The 21,241-nt window shown below is 43.3% G+C and overlaps 1 protein-coding gene across 1 annotated transcript; it reads left to right on the top strand.

The window, feature by feature from the left end:
• The first annotated feature begins 16,002 nt into the window (after positions 1-16,002).
• Positions 16,003-18,712, top strand: LOC138901742 (uncharacterized). The gene is made up of 5 exons (XM_070189528.1): positions 16,003-16,435; positions 16,898-17,199; positions 17,929-18,015; positions 18,121-18,329; positions 18,568-18,712. The coding sequence occupies exons 1-5, from the start codon at positions 16,003-16,005 to the stop codon at positions 18,710-18,712; spliced, it is 1,176 nt and encodes a 391-aa protein (XP_070045629.1).
• Positions 18,713-21,241: the final 2,529 nt, after the last annotated feature.

Here is a 21,241-nt window from a genome sequence, read left to right as displayed (position 1 = left end):
ATGCCGAAAGTTGAATTTTTTGGAAAGTTTGACCAGGGGGTTGACTTTTTGATATCAGGGTCAAAATCCGATTATGAAAATTTGAGTACCTCCGTTATGTCATTTATGACTTGTGCGCAAAATTTGAGGTAAATCGGACGTGATTTGATAGGTTCCGGAATCGTTTGTAGAAATTAAAAATTTCAAAGTTCATTAGGCTTGAATTGGGGTGTAATTCATGGTTTTAGCGTTGTTTGAGGTGATTTGAGGGTTCGACTAAGTCCATATGATGTTTTAGAACTTTTTGATATATTTGGTTAAGGTCCCGAGGGGCTCGGGTGAGTTTTAGATGGTTAACGGATCAAAAATTTGGACTTGAACAACTGCTGAAATTTTCTGATATCTGATGATGTTTTCCTTCTACGCGATCGCGTGAATGCGTCTACGATCGCGTAGGCTTAGTTGGTCAGTGGGGGGTTTTTGTTCTACGCGATCGCGTAGCTCTGGTATTTTGTGACTCGCGAACGCGTGAAGAAGGTCACGTTCGCATAGAGTAAGTGGAGCGGAAATAGAGGTCACGTGTTTTGTGCTTCGCAATCGCGTGGACGAGCCCGCGATCACGTAGGTCTGTGATGTTGTGCTTCGCGATCGCGTGAGAAAGTTCGCGATCGGGTAGAGTAAAATCTGGGCGATGGAAAATTGTTCTTCGCGATCGCGTATAGCAAATGTCTGGGCAAAGAGTTTTCCCATTTTCAGTTTTTGACGGATTTGAGCTCGGAAAAAGGCGATTTTCGTGAGTGTTTCAAGTAAAACAACAGGGTAAGTATTCTTAACTCAATATTGATTAAATTACCCAAATCCATGGTTATTTTTATCATTTAATTGGTAAATTAAGTTGGAAAAGTCTGAAAAACCTCTTAGTTTAAATTGAAGATTTGAGGGTCGAGTTGGAGTCGGATTTTGATAAAAATGGTATGGTTAGAGTCGTGGTTGAATGGGCTTCCGAATTTTGTAACTTTTGTCGAGTTCTGAGACGTGAGCCCCACATGCGATTTTTGAGCTAAAATTCGGACTTTTATGGAAAATTAGCATCTTCTTATGGAATTAATTTCAATAAAATTTATTGACTGAAACGAATTATTTGTGACTAGATTCGAGGCATTCAGAGGTCGATTTGCGAGGCAAAGGCATAGTAGAGTAAAGAATTTCACGCCCTGAGGTAAGTAACAATTGTAAATCTGGTCCTGAGGGTATGAAACCCCGAAATTTTGTGTCATGTGATTATTCTGGAAGTGACGCACATGCTAAGTGACGTGTGTCACGACCCAATTTCACCTATAGGTTGTGATGGCGCCCAACACTACAGCTAGGCCAGCCAACTTAATAAATTAAGCATATATTGACAAAATTTAAAACCAAAAAAATAATAAAACACCAAATTCTACCAATGTGTGTGCCAAGACCTGGTGTCACAAATGTATGAACATCTAGTAGATTATACAAAACCTCAAAATTGTCTGAAATAAAAATAGACAGAATGAAAAATACAAGGAGAGATACTAGTAGCTGTAGAACGGCTCAGAAATGCAACTCACCACTATGCCCCTGGATGACGTGGGTGTAAGACGATAGGTCCCCCACTAGTACCTGCTTCAGGTCCTGCACAAAAAGTGCAGCAAGTGTAGTATGAGTACGTACACAACGTGTACCCAGTAAGTATCAAGCCTAATCTCGAAGTGGTAGAGACGAGATGGCCGACTTTGACACTCACTATGAGTCAATAATAATAACTGAAATACAACTAGAATATCTAAATCAGCATGATTCACAGAATTTATAATAATTTATTTAACCAGCGGAAATAATCATATTCCTTCAAATGTAACAATTCTCAATATATTAATTAAATTCCTTAAATTTATATAATTTTTAATTTATCAATTAATCTCATTTACATAAATAACAATTAATTCTTTAACAAGCAGGAATAATAATTCATTAAATTTTAAGGATTCTCCAATTTATCAATTAGCTTCGCAAGCTTGAAATAACTATTAAAGTATTGTGTAATTATTATTATTAAGCACGATTTCTGCCGAGGACGTACGACCCGATTCAGAGTGTCGTGTACACTGCCGAGGGATGTGCGGCACGATCCATATATGCATCTATCCCGCCGAGGCGTTCGGCCCGCTCCACAAAAAAGGAGGACATTTTCTTATGTACCTCCGGAAGGAGAGTATATTTATTATAAGATAAATTCGGGAGGAAGAACAAGTTTTTTTAACAATTAATTAATTTAAACAGAAAATCAAGCATATGAGATTTCCATCCTTTAATATCTGTATCTAACAATTCACAATATATTCATATATATCAATTAATATTATATATATATATCAATTAATATTAATTAGACAAGTAATACAATTTACACAAGTAATTCATGCTTTGAGTCCTAAACTACCCGGATTTTAGCATTTATAGTAGCTACGCACGGACTTTCGTCACCTCGTGCATACGTAGCTCCCACAATTAGTAATAATTATTCAATTTAATTCCTATGGGGTAACTTTCCCCTCACAAGATTAGATAAGAGACTTACCTCGTCTCAAAGTCCACTTTTCGATTATTGCATCGCGTAAAAATTCTTGATTCAATGCCGAAAAATCCAAAACTATCCAAAAGGTATATAAAATAATTAATATATGCTCAATAATTCGAAATTCATCTATTAAATAAATTACCCTATCCAAAATGGTAAAATTTCTAAAATCACCCCGGGGCCACGTGCCCGGATTCCGGAAATTTTCGGATGAAAACGTTACCCATTATCTCAAGAACTCAAATATATAATTTCTATCCAATTCCATAACTATTTTCATGGTTAAAATCCCATTTTTATAAAAACCTAGGTTTTTCATCTAAACCCTTGATTTCTATGATTTACTAGTTATAATCTACCAATAATCTATATATTTAACTCAAAGGGTGTAGAATTAACTTACCTTTCAATTGCTTGTTGAAACCCCCTTCTCAAAAGCTATGAAATCGCCCGGAAATGGAGAAAAAACGGGCAAAAATGGTGGATTCTCGTTCTTTTAGGATTTCTACCAAACATGCCTTTCGCATCTGCGGACTGTGTATAGCACCTGCGCCTTTCGCACCTACGGAAAATCCTCGCAGGTGTGAGTTTCACGCACATGGGCCAATGTCGCTTCTGCGCACCCTTCTTCGCACCTGCGCGTTCGCATATGCGCAAATCCTCCGCATCTGCGGTCCAATGCCCCCTCCCCCTTTTCCGCTTCTACGCACAAGGATTCGCATCTGCGAGGTTCGCTCCTGCGAGCTATTGCCGCACCTGCGGCTGGCCAAGTGAAGGTGTGATTCTGACAGTAGCTGGGAGCTTCAGTTTTGGCTCTCAACTTCCAACTTGGTCCGAGCCTCGTCCGATTGACACTCGGGACCTCCAGAACCCTGTCCGATTATACCAACAAGTTTAAAATCATAAAACGAACTCACTCGAACCCTCGGAATGCGTAAAACAATATCAAATCTAAGAATCATACCCTAAACCAAATTGATTCAAACTTAAGAATTTCAAGTCCTTCAATTTACTTCCAATGCGCCGAAATATACTTAAACTACTCAGAATGACACAAAAATTTGCGTGCAAGTCTTAAATCTCTATACGGAACTATTCCTAAACTCGGACTTCCAAACAGACTTCAATTACTCAAAAACTTATCCCAAACCAAATTTAAAGAATTTTAAACCTTCAAATAGTTAATTTTTACTATTAAGCGTCAAAATGCTCCCGGGTTATCAAAAACCCGATTCGGACATACGCCCAAATCCAAAATCATCATACGAACCTATTGGAATGGTCAAATCTTGATTCTGGGGTCATTTTCTCAAAATATTGACCGAAGTCAAACTTGTCCATTTGAAGCTAACTTAAGGAATCAAGTGTTTCGATTTCAACCCACACACTTCCAAATCCCGAACCAACCATCCCCGTGAGTCATAAATTAATAAAAGTATGTTTGGGAAGTTTTATTTTTGGGAACGAGTTTTTAAAAGTTAAAATGACCGGTTGGGTCATTATAACGTGCGTGTGAGCGTCCACCGAGAGGATTGTGACTTGGTCCGTCCCGTGAAACTGTAAAGTTGAATAACTTGTTGTTAGCTATATGCTCTCTATGTGTTGAAGAAATTTGACTGTAAATCATGTTAGAAATCATACTTAGCTATGTGATAGTACTATTGGGACCCACGAAGGTCACGTATTTATTGAATTATTTACTAATTTCTATCTTATGCTCAGTCATGATTTTACTTGCGTATCATACCTTAGTCTTTCTTGATATTTATTGATGCATTATGTTACCTTTGTCTGGGCTAATCTTTGTGATTTCTGAGAGCCTGAGAGACTAGAGAGGTTAAGGACTGAGTAAGGCCGAGGGCCTGTCGGTGAGGTAAGGATATTATGGCACATGAATTATCCATGCAGGATATTATAGCACGTGAGTTGTCCGTGCAGATTATAGCGCTTGGGCTGTAGGATTCCCTCCGGAGTATGTACACCCCTAGTGAACGCGGGTACCCATTGAGCGTGAGTGATGAGGGTTGAGAGCCGATTGATGAGTTGAGTGATTGTTGCCTAAGAGGCTGTACTTGCTTTGCATTTGTTGTTGCACTTGGTTGCTATCTGTCATTGTTGTGAAATCTCTGAAAGATTTTATATCCAAATTACATGAACTTGAACTGTATAAAATTGATTTGACTTAAATTGTCGGATTTGAAAGCATGTCTACTCTTTGCTGGAATTATTGAAAGTGAACTATAACTGTATAGCTCGCCATTACCTTCAGTTCCTTAGTTATTATTGTTACTTGCTGAGTTGGTTGTACTCATACTACATCCTGCACTTCGTTTGCAGATCCAAGTGTTCCCGGACATAGCGGGTGTTGATCATTTCGCGTAGTCGATTTTCAGAAGATTTTGAGGTAGTTGTCGTGTTCCGCAGACCTTGTCTCTCCTTCTCTATCTCCTTGTTTACTGTATTTGGTCTTAGACTGTTATAGACCGTATTTTCCAGACTAGTATTCATATTAGATGCTCATATACTCAGTGACACAAGGTTTTGGGAAGTGGTCGTATCAGTATTTGTGGGATTATGTATTGTATTTAAAATATTGTATTTTCAGACTTAAAAGAATTTATGATTCATTGAGATTTTCGCCTTACCTAGTATTGAGATATGTGTCATCACGACATATTAGAATTTGGGGTCGTGACAACACGATGTTTCATCGGTATTGTAGTTTATTAAAAGCGATTTCATCCGTTATTGTTAAGTTTATGCATGTCCATCCATGAATATGTAACTCCATCAATATTATAGTTAGTCCATGATGTTTTGGCCAGTTATTGTCGAGTTTCTTTGTATTCATATTTAATTCAATGTTTTACTGTGCTTTACCAGAAAGCCAAGCAACTTTCTTGAACCCCTTCATCGATTTAGGTAAGAAGACTGTGCATTTTTCTTGCTTTATTATCTTTTGGGTGTTCAGAAAAATTAACAAACTTTTGTCCGGATTTTCTTTAGTTTTTGTTGTAAATTTGATTATTGCGGAGAAAATAATTTGTGCTTGAATATTTTTGCATTTGATTGTTTGGCGTTTTCATCTAAAGTTATGATTTGCTTAAAGCTTCTTCTCTTTAGTTATTAGAAATTTAGTTTTTGCAAAGTACTTTATATGTTGATGTTATAAACTTGTACCCTTACATTATCTTCTGGAAAAAGAGAAGAAGTAAAAGTATCATAGTTTTGCAAAAACCTATTTTTTGGTTATTTATGATTTAATGCGTTAGAAATTTAGCATTTTATAAATTAAATTCCTGAAATACTTAAATTGGTATTATTACATTGTTATTCATATACTCCCTACCTTTTTGTTTTCTGTCACGACCCAAATTCTCCTATAAGCCGTGATGGCGCCCAACGTCGCCGCTAGGCAAACCTACGATGATTTTACTACGAGATTACTTCTTTTAATAGGCTTACAAGTAATTAAATTCTATTTATTTAGAATTTTGAGAAATAGAGAGTCAAATAAATAAAATGAAAGCTTCTGAATGCAAGCATAAATATATAAATACCCAAAATCATAAAGTCTACTAAAGTGTGTGCCAAGATCTGGTGTCACAAGTGTTTGAGCACTAGTAAAATATACAAAATTCTAACTACTGTCTGAAATAACATAGACTGAAAATAAGTACAAAAGAGAGACTCTAAGGGCTGCAGAATGGTTCGGGAAGCAGCTCACCACTAGGTTTCGGGATATTTGGGATGCGCGCCTGTAGGACCACCAAATGTACCTGCCTCAGATCCTGCACGATTAGTGCAGAAGTATAGCATGAGTACATAAAAAATATGTACCAAGTAAGTATCAAGTATAACCTCAGAGAAGTAGTGACGAGGGGTCGACATCGACACTTACTATGGGCTAATAGTAAAAAAATACGGGATTCTAAATGAGCACCGGTTATGTATAAAATAACAATAACTCAATAATAATGTAACGACCCCGCCGGTCGTTTCGAGAGTTATAGCCCCGTTTTTCTCATTTCTACTTCTTTTTGTGTTATTCAGCTATATTATGTTATATCGGGTTAGTTGGTTCGGGACCAGAGTAGTTTCAGAGTGAATTGAGACACTTAGTCTCTTAAGTAAAAACTTAAGTTGGAAAAGTCAACCGGATATTGACCTATGTGTAAATGATCTCAGATTTAAATTCGGATGGTTCCATTAACCTCGTTAGGTGATTTTGGACTTAGGAGTGCGTCCGTAATGTGATTTGGAGGTCCGTGGTAGAATTAGGCTTTAATTGGCGAAATTGAAAATTTGGCGATAGTGAAAAATTTGATATCAGGGTCAGAATAAAATTCCGAAAGTTGGAGTAGGTTCGTAGTGTCATTTTTTATGTGTGTGCAAAATTTGAGGTCATTATGACGTGGTTTGGTTGGTTTCGGCATCAGTTGCCGAATTTGGACATTTAGAAGTTCTTAGGCTTGAATCTGAGGGTAATTTGATGATTTGATGTTGTTTTGAGTGATTCGAAGGTTCGACTAAGTTGGTATGTTGATATATGACTTGTTGTTATTTTTGGTTGAGGTCCCGAGGGCCTCGGGGTGATTCCGGGTGGTTAACGAATTTGTCGAAGTTGGAAAATGCAGCTAAAGTTGTTGTTGCTGCTATTTTCGCACCTACAGAAGAAAGAGTCGCAGGTGCGATGCCGCTGGTGTGCGTGAGGAGTTCGCAGGTGCGGACAGTTCTGGGTTAGGCAGGATGCACAGGTGCGAGACTTGGGGCGCAGATGCGGAAAGGGGAATGTTGGGCAGGCTTCGCAGAAGCGGAGGAAATGCGCATGTGCGCTTTCGTAGGCATGGGAATTTTCTGCGCAGATGCGGAAAATGTGAGGCCAAGGCTGGAGCGCAGGCGCAAAGGATTTGGCCGCACCTGCGAGCTCGCATGTGCGAGGCCTGAAGCGCTGGTGCGGAGGATGGCGAATTAAGTGGAGTTCGCTGATGCAGCGCCTTGACTGTAGGTGTGGTCCCGCAGGCGCAGGAAAAAGCCCCGCACGTGCGAAAAACCTGGGCAAAAACCTTAAATAGAACCCTTCGCGAATTTGGCTTATTTTCACCATTTTCAAGTCGGTTTTTGGAACTTTTGGAGTGATTTTTGAAGGGTGATTCAAAGTCTATCAATGAGATAAGTTGCTTGAGCCCTAATACTCGTATATATGGTAATTTCCCATTGTTTAATCATGTAATTAGTGAAAATGAGGGGTTAGGGCTTGGAATTGTTGGAGAGTAATTTAAGGATTTGAAGGATCAAACGATGTCGGATTTTGATGAATTTGGTATGGTTAGATTCTTAAGTGAACAAGCTTTCTAGTTTTGTGAATTTTGTCGGATTTCGAGATGTGGGCCCGAGGGCCGGGTTTGAGCCAATTTCTAGTTTTGGTCTAATTTTGTAGCTTTTCTTGTGGAATTTTATTCCATTAACGCGTATTGATGGTATTGTACTAATTGTGAATAGATTCGGAGCATTTGGAGGCCGAGTCCAGAGGCAAGATCATTGCGGGGTAGTGATTTGACCGGTTAGAGGTAAGTAACGATTGTAAATCTTGTCCTGAGGTACGAAACCCCGGATTTGATATCATTCTACTATTTTTAGTGATGCACATGCTAGGTGACGGGCGTGTGGGCGTGCACTGTTGGGGATTGTGACTTGGTCCGTCCCATAACAACTGTAAAGTTGCATACTTCGTTGAAACTATATGATACTTATATGTTTTAGAAAAGGTTTCTATAAATTAGGTTGAATGCCATGTTTGGGCCTTGTGCTAGTGTTGTTTGGACACTTATGGGCCTTTTCTTACTATCCTCTCATTGTTTTCGATTGAAAATCTATACTAAGTCATGGTTATACTTGTTTACTGCATAACTCAGTTTTCTGACTCTATTTTGATGCAACCTGTTTTTACTGAAATGCCCGAGTGGCTTGAGAGGTTTATGACTGAGTGAGGCCGAGGGCCTGATATTTGAGGATATTTATGGGATCGAGTTTCACTCCGCAGCATGTTTGATATCGGTTGAAGGCCTGACTGATTTATGCCATAATTTGGCTTGATATAACGCTTGGGCTGAAGGAGCCCCTCTGGAGTTTGTACACACCCCTAGTAAGCGCAGGTACCTACTGAGTGCGAGTGCCGAGTGCCGAGGTATGTGTGCAGATCCAGGTGTAGCTGGACATGGTAGCGGTTGTTGATTGTTCTGATTGCATATTTTCCCGGGGATAGCAAGGTAGCTGCCTGGCGATCGCAGCCTTGCTCTTCTCCCTATTATCTTCCTCTAGTTGTATTTAGCTATTTTCGAGGCTGAGTTAGCCTTGATATTGTTAGACAGATTGTAGTAGATGCTCATGACTAGTGACATCCCGATGTCAGGCTTTTTCTTCCGCACTTTTTTTTTTATTGGAACTCCTTTACGAAGGTTTTTGTGTTAAATAACACTGAAATTATTTTTGAAATGAAAATATTGGTTTGTTTTGGAAATGAGTCGGCTTACCTAGTTCCACGATAGAAGCCATCACGACAGAGGTTAGTTTGGGTCGTGACAGATTGGTATTAGAGCCTAAGTTACATAGGCCTTGTGAGTCATGAGCAGGTTTAGTAGAGTCTTGTGCTTCGGTACGGAGACGTCTGTACCTATCTTCGAGAGGATGCATAACCTTTAGGAAACTCCACATTCTTGAATTCTTGTCGTGCGAATCTGTTGATTCTAGTAACTAAACATCTGTTGTTTCATTCTCTCATAGATGGTAAGGACTCGTGTTACCGGTCAGGAGGGCCAGCCACCAGTACCACCAGCTAGGGTTGCGAGAGGCTGAGGCCGTGGTAGGGGCAGAGGTGCACCCCGTACAATAGCTGGGGCAGTACCTACAGATCCACCGGTTGTCCCAGATCAGGACCATGTTCCAGTTATTGATGCACCAACTCAGGCACCACCTGTGCCTATTGTGATTCCAGGCCTTTAGGAGGCCATAGCTCATATTCTGACAGCGTGTAACGACCTTGCTCATGCGGTCTCTATTTTGACGGTCGCAGCCACTTCTCAGGACAGGGGAGGCACTCAGACTCCCGTCGCCCGCACACCCGAGTAGGTTGTTCAGGGACTGCAGACACCGGAGGCACCACTAGCCTAACCAGTTGCTGTTGCTTAGGATTATATGGTTCCTGCTATGCTTGAGGATGATCAATGTAGGTTAGAGAGGTTGGGAGACTCCAGCTACCACCTTTTAGTGGCACAGAGAGTGAGGATGCTCAGGACCTTTTGGACAGGTGTCAGAGGATACTCCGTACTGCTGGTATTATGGAGACTTGTGGGGTCTCATTCACTACCTTTCAGTTTTCTAGGGCTGCACTCAGGCGGTGGGATACTTACGAGAAGCGTAGGCCTGTTGATGCAGCACCCCTTACTTGGCAGCAGTTCTCTGTGATCTTTTTGGAGAAGTTTGTGCCTCGATCCCGCAGAGAAGAGCTGCGCAGATAGTTTGAGCGGCTTCGCCAGGGTGATATGTCTGTGGCACAGTATGAGATGCGATGCTCTGAGTTGGCCCATCATGCTATCTAGTTGGTTCCCACTGACAGGGAGAGGATCATGAGGTTTATAAATGGTCTCACTTATCAGCTACAATTGCTTATGACTAGAGAGAGGGTTTCAGGTGCTACTTTTGATGATGTTGTCGACATTGCTCAGCCAATTGAGATGGTTCGCGGTCAGGAGAGGGTTGAGAGGGAGGCCAAGAGGCCTCGTGGTTAGAGTGGATTCAGCGGTGCTCCTTTTGGGGGTCAGTTCCAGCACGGTAGAGGTCGGCATTTCAGACAGGCTCAGTCAACTCGGTCATTTCATCGGGGTGTATCATCTGGCCATGGTTCTCACAGTTCTCATCAAGGCCTCTCATCACTTAGTGCCCTTCCAACTCAAAGTTCGTCCCGTGCTCCACCTGTCTAGGGCTCTTCCATGCCAGGCTCTTCTACCGGTCATCCCGGTGCTAGGGGTTCCCTTCAGTTCCCGCCACCAACACCAGAGAGTTGTTTTGAGTGTGGGGAGCTTGGGCATATGTGGAGGAATTGTCCTCGTCGTCATAGAGGTCTCTCTCAGCAGAGGAGTCAGCCTCCGACTTCAGCACCAGTTACCTCACCACCTGCCCAGTCAGCTCGGGGTGGAGGCTAGTTAGCTAGGGGTCACCCTAGAGGGGGAGAGAGATCAGGGGGTGGCCAGGCCCGTTTCTATGCCCTCCCTGCCAGACCAGATGCTATTGTTTTAGATGCTGTGATTACAGGTATTGTCTAAGTCTGTCACCGAGATGCCTCAGTATTATTTGACCCTGGTTCCACGTATTCATATATTTCCTCGTATTTTGCCCATTTTCTGGATATGCCCCGTGAGTCATTAGTTTCACCTGTACATTTATCTACTCTTGTGGGTGATACTATTATTGTGGACTGCGTATATCGGTCATGTGTGGTGACTATTGGGGGTCTGGAGACCCAAGTGGACCTTTTACTGCTCAGTATGGTCGACTTTGATGTGATATTGGGTATGGATTGGTTATCTCCATGTCATGTTGTTCTAGATTACCACGCTAAGGCGGTGGCATTGGCTATGCTGGGAATTTCGAGGATTGAGTGGAGCGGTTCTGTAGATTATGTACCAAGTAGTGTGATTTCACATTTGAAGGCTCAGCGTATGGTTGAGAAGGGTTGCCTATCTTATTTGGCTTTTGTGAGGGATGTTAGTGCAGAGACTCCTGTCATTGATTCTATTCTGGTGGTACGTGAATTTTCGAATGTGTTTCATGCAGACCTGTCGGGCATGCCGCCTGACAGGGATATTGACTTTGGTATTGATTTGGTGCTGGGCACTTAGCCCATTTCTATTCCACCGTATCGTATGGCACCAGAAGAGTTGAAGGAATTGAAAGAACAACTTCAGGAACTCCTTGATAAGGGGTTTATTCAGCCTAGTGTGTCACCTTGGGGTGCACCGGTTCTATTTGTGAAGAAGAAGGATGGTTCCATGAGAATGTGTATTGATTGCAGGCACTTGAACAAGGTCACAGTCAAGAACAAGTATCATTTGCCTCGTATTGATGATTTACTCGACCAACTTCAGGGAGCGAGGGTGTTCTCCAAGATTGATTTGAGGTCTGATTATCACCAGCTGAAGACTCGAGATTCAGATATTCGTAAGACAGCTTTCAGGACCCGATATGGCCATTATGAGTTCTTGGTGATGTCTTTTGGGCCTGACCAATGCCCCAGCAACTTTCATGCATTTGATGAACAGTGTATTCCAACCCTATTTGGACTCATTCATTGTTGTATTCATTGATGACATCCTGGTGTACTCTCGTAGCCAGGAGGAGTACGCTCAACATTTAAGGATTGTATTACAGAGATTGAGGGAGGAGAAACTTTATGCAGAGTTCTCCAAGTGTGCGTTTTGGCTCAATTCGGTAGCATTCTTAGGACACGTGGTGTCTAGTGAGGGTATTCAAGTGGATCCGAAGAAGATAGAGGCGATGCAGAGTTGGCCTAGACCGTTCTCAGCTATGGAGATTAGGAGCTTCCTTGGTTTGGCGGGGTATTACCGTCGCTTTGTAGATGGATTTTCATTTATTGCATCTCCTTTGACCAAATTGATCCAAAAGGGTGCTCCATTCAGGTGGTCGGATGAATGTAAGGAGAGCTTTCAGAAGCTCAAGACTGCTTTGACCATAACTCCAGTGTTAGTTCTGCCATCAGCTTCAGGTTCTTACACCGTGTATTGTAATGCCTCGAGGATAGGCATTGGTTGTATTTTGATGCATGAGGGTAGGGTGATTGCCTATGCGTCGCGCCAGTTAAAGACCCATGAGAAGAAATATCATGTCCATGATCTTGAGTTAGAATCCATTGTTCACGCCTTGAAGATTTGGCATCATTATTTGTATGGGGTTCATTGTGAGATCTATACTGATCACCGGAGTCTGCAGTATCTGTTAAAACAGAAGGATCTTAATTTACGTCAGCAGAGATGGTTGGAGCTTCTTAAGGACTATGATATCACTATCCTGTACCATCCGGGGAAGGCCAATGTGGTGGCTGACGCTTTGAGTCGTCGGGTAGAGAGTTTGGGGAGTTTAGCATATCTTCCAGCAGTAGAGAGACCTTTGGCGTTGTATGTTCAGGCCTTAGCGGGCTAGCTTGTCAGATTGGATATTTCGGAGCCTAGTCAGGTATTGGCTTGTGTGGTCTCCAGGTCTTCTCTTTATGCCCGTATCAGGGAGCGTCAGTATGATGACCCCCACTTGCTCGTTCTTCAGGACAGGTTTCAGAGAGGTGATGCTAAGGATGTGACTATTGGTGATAACGGTGTGCTGAGAATGTAGGGCCGGATATGTGTGCCTAATGTAGATGGGCTTCGAGAGTTTATTCTTGAGGAGGCCCACAACTCGCAGTATTCCATCCATCCGGGTGCCGCAAAGATGTACCAGGATTTGAGGCAGCACTATTAGTGGAGGCGGATAAAGAAAGATATAGTTGGGTTTGTGGCTCAGTGTCTCAACTGTCAGCAGGTTAAGTATGAGCATCAGAGACCGAGTGGCTTGCTTCAGAGATTAGAGATCCCAAAGTGGAAGTAGGAGCGGCTCACCATGGACTTTATAGTTGGGCTCCCACGGACTTCGAGGAAGTTCGATGCTATTTGGGTTATTGTGGATCGGCTGACTAAGTCTGCGCATTTCATTCCAGTTGGTACTACTTACTCTTCAGAGCGGTTGGCTGAGATTTACATCCGAAAGATCGTTCGCCTACATGGTGTCCCAGTTTTTATCATTTCAGATAGGGGTACTCAGTTCACATCGCAGTTTTAGAGGGCCGTGCAGCGAGAGTTGGGTACTCAGGTTGAGTTGAGCACAACTTTTCACCCTTAGACGGACGGGCAGTCCGAGCGTACTATTCAGATATTGGAGGACATGTTACGTGCTAGTGTCATTGACTTTGGTGGTTCATGGGACCAGTTTCTGCCACTCGCGGAGTTTGCATATAACAACAGTTATCAGTCGAGTATTCAGATGGCTCCGTACGAGGCTTTATATGGGAGGAGGTGTAGATCTCTGGTTGGATGGTTTGATCCGGGTGAGGCTAGGCTCTTAGGTACATACTTGGTCCAGGACGCATTAGATAAGGTGAAATTGATTTAGGAGCGGCTTCGCATGGCGCAATCTAGGCAGAAGAGCTACGCGGATAGGAAGGTCCGTGATGTGTCTTTTATGGTTGGTGAGAAGGTTTTGCTGAAGGTATCACCCATGAAGGGTGTTATGAGGCTTGGAAAGAGGGGCAAGTTGAGCCCCCGGTTCATTAGGCCTTTTGAGGTGCTTTAGAGGATATGAGAGGTGGCTTATAAGCTTGCCTTGCCACCCAGCTTGTCGAGTGTGCATCCAGTGTTTCATGTTTCCATGCTCCGGAAGTATATTGGAGATCCGTTCCATGTTCTGGATTTCAGCACGGTTTAGTTGGAGGGTGATATGACTTATGATGTGGAGCCGGTGGTTATTTTGGATTGGCAGGTTCGAAGGTTGAGGTTAAAGGATATAGCTTCAGTGAAGGTGCAATGGAGAGGTCAGCCTATGGAGGAGGCCACCTGGGAGACTGAGCTGGAGATGCGGAGCAGATATCCACACCTATTCGAGACTCCAGGTATGTTTCTAGACCCGTTCGAGGACGAACGAATGTTTAAGAGGGGGAGGATGTAGCGACTCGGCAGGTTGTTTCGAGAGTTATAATCCTGTTTTCCCCATTTTTACTTCTTTTTGTGTTATTCAGCTATATTATGTTATATCGGGTTAGTTGGTTCGGGAACGCAGTGGTTTCAGAGTGAATTGAGACACTTAGTCTCTTAAGAAGAAACTTAAGTTGGAAAAGTCAACCGGATGTTGACCTATCTGTAAACGATCTCGAATTTGAATTCTGATGGTTCTATTATCTCTGTTAGGTGATTTTGGACTTAGGAGTGCGTCCGAAATGTGATTTAGAGGTCAGTGGTAGAATTAGGGTTGAATTGGCAAAATAGGAAATTTGGCGATTTCGGTCGGCTATGAAAAATTTGATATCGGGGGCGGAATGGAATTCCGGAAGTTGGAGTAGGTTCGTAGTGTCATTTGTGATGTGTGTAAAAAATTTGAGGTCATTCGGACATAGTTTGGTTGGTTTCGGCATCGGTTGCCTAATTTGAAAATTTAGAAGTTCTTAGGCTTGAATCCGAGGGTAATTTGATGATTTGGTGTTGTTTTGAGTGATTCGAAGGTTCGACTAAGTTGGTATGTTGATATATGACTTGTTGGTATCTTTGGTTGAGGTTTCGAGGGCCTCGGGGTGATTCCGGGTGGTTAACTGATTTGTCGAAGTTGGAAAATGCAGCTGAAGCTGCTACTACTACTATTTTTGCACCTGCGGAAGAAAGAGTCGCAGGTTCCAGGCCGCTGGTGTGCGTGGGGAGTTCACAGGTGCGGACAGTTCTGGGCTAGGTAGGATGCGTAGGTGCGAGAAGACTGTCGCATCTGCAAGCCCACATGCACGAGACTTGGGGTGCAGATGCGGAAAGGGGAACGCTGGGCAGGTTCAAAGAAGCGGAGGAAATGCGCAGGTGCACTTTCGCATGTGAGAGAATTTTCTGCGCATACAGAAAATATGAGGCCAAGGCTAGAGCGCAGGCGCAAAGGATTTGGCCGCACCTGCGAGCTCGCATGTGCGAGGCCTGAAGCGCAGGTGCGGAGGCTGGCGAATTAAGTGGAGTTCGCAGATGCAGCACCTTGACCGCAGGTGCGGCCCTGCAGGCGCGGAACAAAAGCATGTAGGTGCGAAAAAGCTGGGCAAAAACCTTAAATAGATCCCTTCGCGAATTTGGCTGATTTCCACCATTTTTAAGTCGGTTTGGAGCTTTTGGAGTGGTGTTTGAAGGGTGATTCAAGGGCTATCAGTGAGGTAAGTTGTTTGAGCCCTAATACTCGTATATATGGTGATTTTCCGTTGTTTAATCATGTAATTGGTGAAAATGAGGGGTTAGGGCTTGAAATATTTGGAGAGTAATTTAAGAATTTGAAGGACCAAACGATGTCGGATTTTGATGAATTTGGTATGGTTAGATTCGTGAGTGAATGAGCTTTCTAGTTTTGTGAATTTTGTTGGATTTCGAGAGTGAATTAGTGTGTATTGATGGCCTCACTTTTCAGCTACGATTGCTTATGACTAGAGAAAGAGTGTCTGGTGCTACTTTTAACGAGGCTATCGACATTGCTCATTAGATTGAGATGGTTCTCAGCCAGGAGTGGGTTGAGAGGGATACCAAGAGGCCTCGTGGACAAGATGGATTTAGCGGTGTTCCTTCTGGGGGCAGTTCCACCACGGTATGGGTCATCCTTTCAGACATGCTCAGACGGCTCGCCTAGTTCACCCTGGTGCATCATCTGGCCACAGGTCACACAATCATCAGCAGGGTCAGTCGTCATTCAGTGCACTACTAGCGCAGAGTTCTCACCATGCCTCGTCAGCTCAGGCTTCCACGAGTAGTTCCTCGAAGCATCAGAAGCAACAGTTCCGTCAGAGGAAGAGTTGTTTCGAGTGCGGAGATTTTGGTCACATTAAGAGAGATTGCCCTAGGTTGTTGAGTCGGCCGATGGCACCAGCACCAGCAGTTCGACCACCCGTCCAGCTAGCTCGGGGTGGGGCTCAGTCAACTAAGGGTCGCCCGAGAGGGGGAGGCCGATCAGCGGGTGGCGAGGCTCGTTTTTATGCTCTTCCTGCCAGACCATATGCCATTGCTTTAGATGTTGTGATTACAGGTATTGTCTCAGTTTTCCATAGAGATACCTCTGTATTATTTGACCCTGGTTCCACTTATTCATATGTGTCTTTGTATTTCACTCATTTTCTATATATGCACTGTGAGTCTCTAGTTTCATCTATTGATGTATCTACTCCGGTGGGCGATACTATTATTGTGGACCGTGTATATCGGTCATGTGTGGTGACTATTGGGGGTCTGAAGACCAGGGTAGATCTTTTTCTTCTTAGTATGGTTGATTTTGATGTGATATTGGGTATGGATTGGTTGTCTCCATGTCATGTTGTTTTAGATTGTCACTCTAAGACCGTGATGTTAGAGATGTCGGGGTTGCCTAGAGTTGAGTGGAGCGGTTCTATAGACTATGTTCCTAGTAGAGTGATTTCATACTTGAAGGCTCAGTGGATGATTGAGAAGGGTTGTCTATCCTATCTAGCTTTTTTGAGGGATGTTAGTGCAGAGGTCCCTGCTATTGATTTTGTTCTTGTGGTGTGTGATTTCCCGGATGTGTTTCCTGTAGACCTGCCGGGCATGCCGCCTTACAAGGACATTGACATCGGTATTGATTTGGTTCCAAGCACTCATCCTATTTCTTTTCCACCGTACCGTATGGCACCAGCGGAGTTGAAGGAACAGCTTCAGGAACTCCTTGATAATGGGTTTATTAGGCCTAGCGTGTCACCTTGGGGTGCAGTAGTTCCATTTTTAAAGAAAAAGGATGATACTATGAGAATGTGCATTGATTACATGCAGTTGAACAAGGTCACAATCAAGAACAAGTATCCTTTGTCGTGTATTGATGATTTCTTTGACCAGCTTCAGGGAGCGATGGTGTTCTCCAAGATTGATTTGAGGTCAGGGTATCACCAGTTAAAGATTCGGGACTCAGATATTCTTAAGACAACTTTTAGGACCCGATATGGCCATTATGAGTTCCTTGTGATGTATTTTGGGATGACCAACGCCCCAACAACATTCATGCATTTGATGAACAGTGTGTTTCAGCCTTATCTCGACTCGTTCGTTATTGTATTCATTGATGACATCCTTGTGTACTCTCGTAGCTAGGAGGAGCATGCTCCGCATATGAGGATTGTGTTATAGCGATTGAGGGAGGAGAAGCTTTATGCAAAGTTCTCCAAGTGTGAGTTTTGGCTCAGTTCATTGGCGTTCTTAGGGCACGTGGTGTCCAGTGAGGGTATTCAAGTGGATCCAAAGAAGATAGAGACGGTGCAGAGTTGGCCCAGACAGTCCTCAGCCACGGAGATTCGAAGCTTTCTTGGGTTTGTGGGCTATGACCGTCATTTTGTTGAGGGTTTCTCATCTATTGCATATCCCTTGACCAAATTGACCCAAAAGGGTGCTCCTTTCAGGTGGTCGGAGGAGTGCGAGGAGAGCTTTTAGAAGCTCAAAACGGCTTTGACCATGGCTCCACTTCTAGTCCTACCATCAGTTTCTGGTTCTTACACAGTGTATTGTGATGCCTTACAGATCGACATTGGGTATGTTCTGATGCATCATGGTAGAGTGATTGCTTATGCCTTGCGCCAGTTGAAGCCCCATGAGAAGAACTATCATGTTCGCGACCTTGAGTTAGCAACTATTGTTCACGCCTTGAAGATTTGGTGGCACTATTTGTACGGGGTCCATTGTGAGATTTACAGTGAACTTCGGAGTTTGTAGCATATGTTCAGACAGAAGGATCTTAAGTTGCATCAGCGGAGGTGGTTGGAGCTTCTTAAGGACTATGATATCACCATTTTGTACTATCCCGGGAAGGCCAATGTGGTGGCTGATGCCTTGAGTCGTTGGGCGGAGAGTTTGGGGAGCTTAGCATATCTTCCAGCAACAGAGATACCAGTGGCACTAGATGTTCAGGCCTTAGCTAGCCAGTTTGTTAGATTGGATATTTCTGAGCCGAGTCGAGTATTGACTTGTGTGGTCTCTCGGTCTTCTCTTTATGATCGTATCAGGGAACGTCAGTATGAGAACCCCCATCTGTTTGTCCTTAAGGACACGATCCAGCACGATGATGCTAAGGAGGTTACTATTAGGGATGATGGTGCATTGAGGATGCAAGGTAGACTATATGTGCCCAATGTAGATGATTTGCGTGAGTTGATTCTCCAGGAGGCTCACTGTTCTTGGTATTCTATCACGCGGGTGCCGCGAAGATGTATCGGGACTTGAGACAGTATTACTGGCGGAGGAGTATGAAGAAGGACATAATGGAGTATGTAGCTTGGTACCTAAATTGCCAGCAGGTGAAGTATGAGATTTTGGAGTGGAAATGGGAGCGGATCACTATGGATTTCGTTGTTAGGCTCCCATGGACTCAGCGGAAGTTTGATGCAGTTTGGGTGATTGTGGGCCGGCTGACCAAGTCAGCTCATTTCATTTCTGTGATGACTACCTATTCTTCCGAGCAGCTGGCTTGAGTGTATATCCGCGAGATCGTCAGGCTTCATGGCGTACCATTATCTATCATTTCTGACCGGGGTACGCAGTTTACATCACGGTTCTGGAGGGTCGTACAACATGAGTTGGGTACTCGAGTGGAGTTGAGCATAATATTTTACCCTCATACGGACGGATAGTCCGAGCGCACTATTCATATATTAGAGGATATGCTCTGTGCGTGTTTGATAGAGTTTGGGGGTTCATGGGATCAGTTCTTGCCACTAGCAGAGTTTGCCTACAACAACAGTTATCAGTCGAGCATCCAGATGGTACCGTATGAGGTTCTGTATGGTAGGCGGTGTAGGTCTCCAGTGGGTTGGTTCGAGCCGGGTGAAGCTAGATTATTGGGGATGCTCTGGAGAAAGTTAGGGTGATTCAGGATAGACTACACATAGCACAGTCCAGACAAAAGAGTTATGCTGATCGGAAGATTCACGATGTTGCATTTATGGTTGGAGAGCAGGTCTTGCTCCGGGTGTCACCCATGAAGGGTGTTATGAGGTTCGGTAAGAGGGGCAAGCTGAGCCCGAGGTTTATCGGTCTATTTGTGGTTTTGCGACGTGTTGGGGAGATTGCTTATGAGCTTGTATTGCCTCCCAGTCTAGAAGGAGTTCATCTAGTATTCCATGTTTCGATACTCTGAAAGTATCACTACGATCCGTCTCAGGTGTTGGATTTCAGCTCAGTCTAGTTGGGCAAGGATTTATCTTATGTTGAGGAGTCGGTGGCGATCTTAGATAGGCAGGTTCGAAAGCTAAGGTCGAAGAATATTGCTTCTATGAAGGTTTAGTGGAGGGGTCAGCCGGCCGATGAAGCGACTTAGGAGATCGAGCATGATATGCGCAGTTGTTATCCTCTTCTTTTCACCACTTCAAGTATGTCTCTATGCTCGTTCGAGGACGAATAATTATTTTAAGAGGGGGAGGATGTAATGACCCGACCGGTCATTTTGAGTGTATTAGCCCCGATTCCCTTTTTACAATTTTTCCCGTAGCTATTTTCGCTTATGTGACTTGCCGGGAGATCTTATTTTTGGTTTAGGAGTGATTTGGGACACTTAGTCCCTAAAATAGAAGCTTAGTCGGAATTATATAAAGATGACTCCGGAATGGAGTTTCGTCGGTTCCACTAGCTCCGTTGGGTGATTTTGGACTTAGGAGTATGCCCAGACTGTGAATTTGAGGTTTGTAGCTAATTTAGGCTTGAAATGGCGAAAGTCGAATTTTTTGAAAGTTTGACTGGGGGTTGACATTTTGATATTAGGGTCTGATTCCGATTTTGGAAGTTGGAGTAGGTCAGTAATATTGAATATGACTTGTGTGCAAAATTTGAGGGCAATCGGACGCGGTTTGGTATGATTCAGCATAGTTTGTAGAATTTGGAAATTTCGAAGTTCATTCAGTTTAGATTGGAGAGTGATTCATGTTTTTGATGTTATTTGAGGTGGTTTGAGGATTTGACAAAGTTCGTATAGTATTTTGGGACTTGATGGTATGTTTGAATTTCGGGTGAGTTTCGGGTGGTTAACGGATCATATTTCGACTTTGGTTGATGGCTGATATCTACTGGTGTATATTTTCTGGTTTCCTCTTATGCGTTCGCGAGAGGAGACTCGCATTCGCGAAGGGTTAATGTGAGATGGAAAGATTTTGTTCTTCATGTTCGCGAAGAAGAGGACGCGGACGCGAAGGTGTGGTATGCGTGTGCATCGCGAACATGTGAATGGTGTCGTGTTCATGAAGAGAAGTTAGCCAGGTAGGACCCCAGGTCTTTCGTCTACGTGTTCGCGAGGTATGGGCCGCGTTCGCGATGAGTTGAGCTTGTAAAGCCTCGCGTTCACGAAGTGTTGATCATGTTCGCGAGGAGTAAACTGGGAGGCAGTCTGATTTGGCATACGCGAACGCGAAAGGACGGTCGCGTTCGTGAAGAAGGAAATCTGGGCAGACAGTATTAATTTAAAAACGAGGGTTTGAACCCATTTTACATAATTTGAGCTAGAGAACACGGAATTGGGCGATTCTTGCAGGGATTTTTGTGGAGTTGATTGGGGTAAGTGATTCCTAGTTGGTTTTGGTACAATCCCATGATTTCATCTTTAATTTTATCATCTAATTTTTGATTTGGGGTGAGAAATTGGGGAAAAAGAGGAGGGAAGGAAGAACTCTTGAGTTAGAATTTTGAGAATTTGAATGGGATTTTATTATCGGATTTGAATAATTTTGGTATGGTTAGGCTCGTTAGTGAATGAGCTTTCGGGTTTTGTGACTTTTATCGGATTTCAAGACGTGGGCATGGGGGCCGGTTTGAGTCTATTTTGGATTTTAGCTTATAATTTCATATTTTT

The sequence above is a fragment of the Nicotiana tomentosiformis genome, chromosome 11 (genome assembly GCF_000390325.3).
Source record: "Nicotiana tomentosiformis chromosome 11, ASM39032v3, whole genome shotgun sequence".
Lineage (NCBI taxonomy): Eukaryota > Viridiplantae > Streptophyta > Magnoliopsida > Solanales > Solanaceae > Nicotiana > Nicotiana tomentosiformis.
The sequence above is the reverse complement of the archived record's forward strand: the minus strand, read 5'-3'. Positions and strand labels throughout refer to the sequence as shown.

What these genes read in the sequence shown, in the direction of transcription:
- LOC138901742 (XM_070189528.1), top strand. Translation starts at nt 16,003, where the DNA reads ATGGGTCATCCTTTCAGACATGCTCAGACGGCTCGCCTAGTTCACCCT. An exon ending in TTTAGATGTTGTGATTACAG is followed by an intron (nt 16,436 to 16,897) that starts GTATTGTCTCAG and finishes ATGTTAGTGCAG; the next exon opens with AGGTCCCTGCTATTGATTTT. An exon ending in GTTCAGGCCTTAGCTAGCCA is followed by an intron (nt 18,330 to 18,567) that starts GTTTGTTAGATT and finishes TTGATTCTCCAG; the next exon opens with GAGGCTCACTGTTCTTGGTA.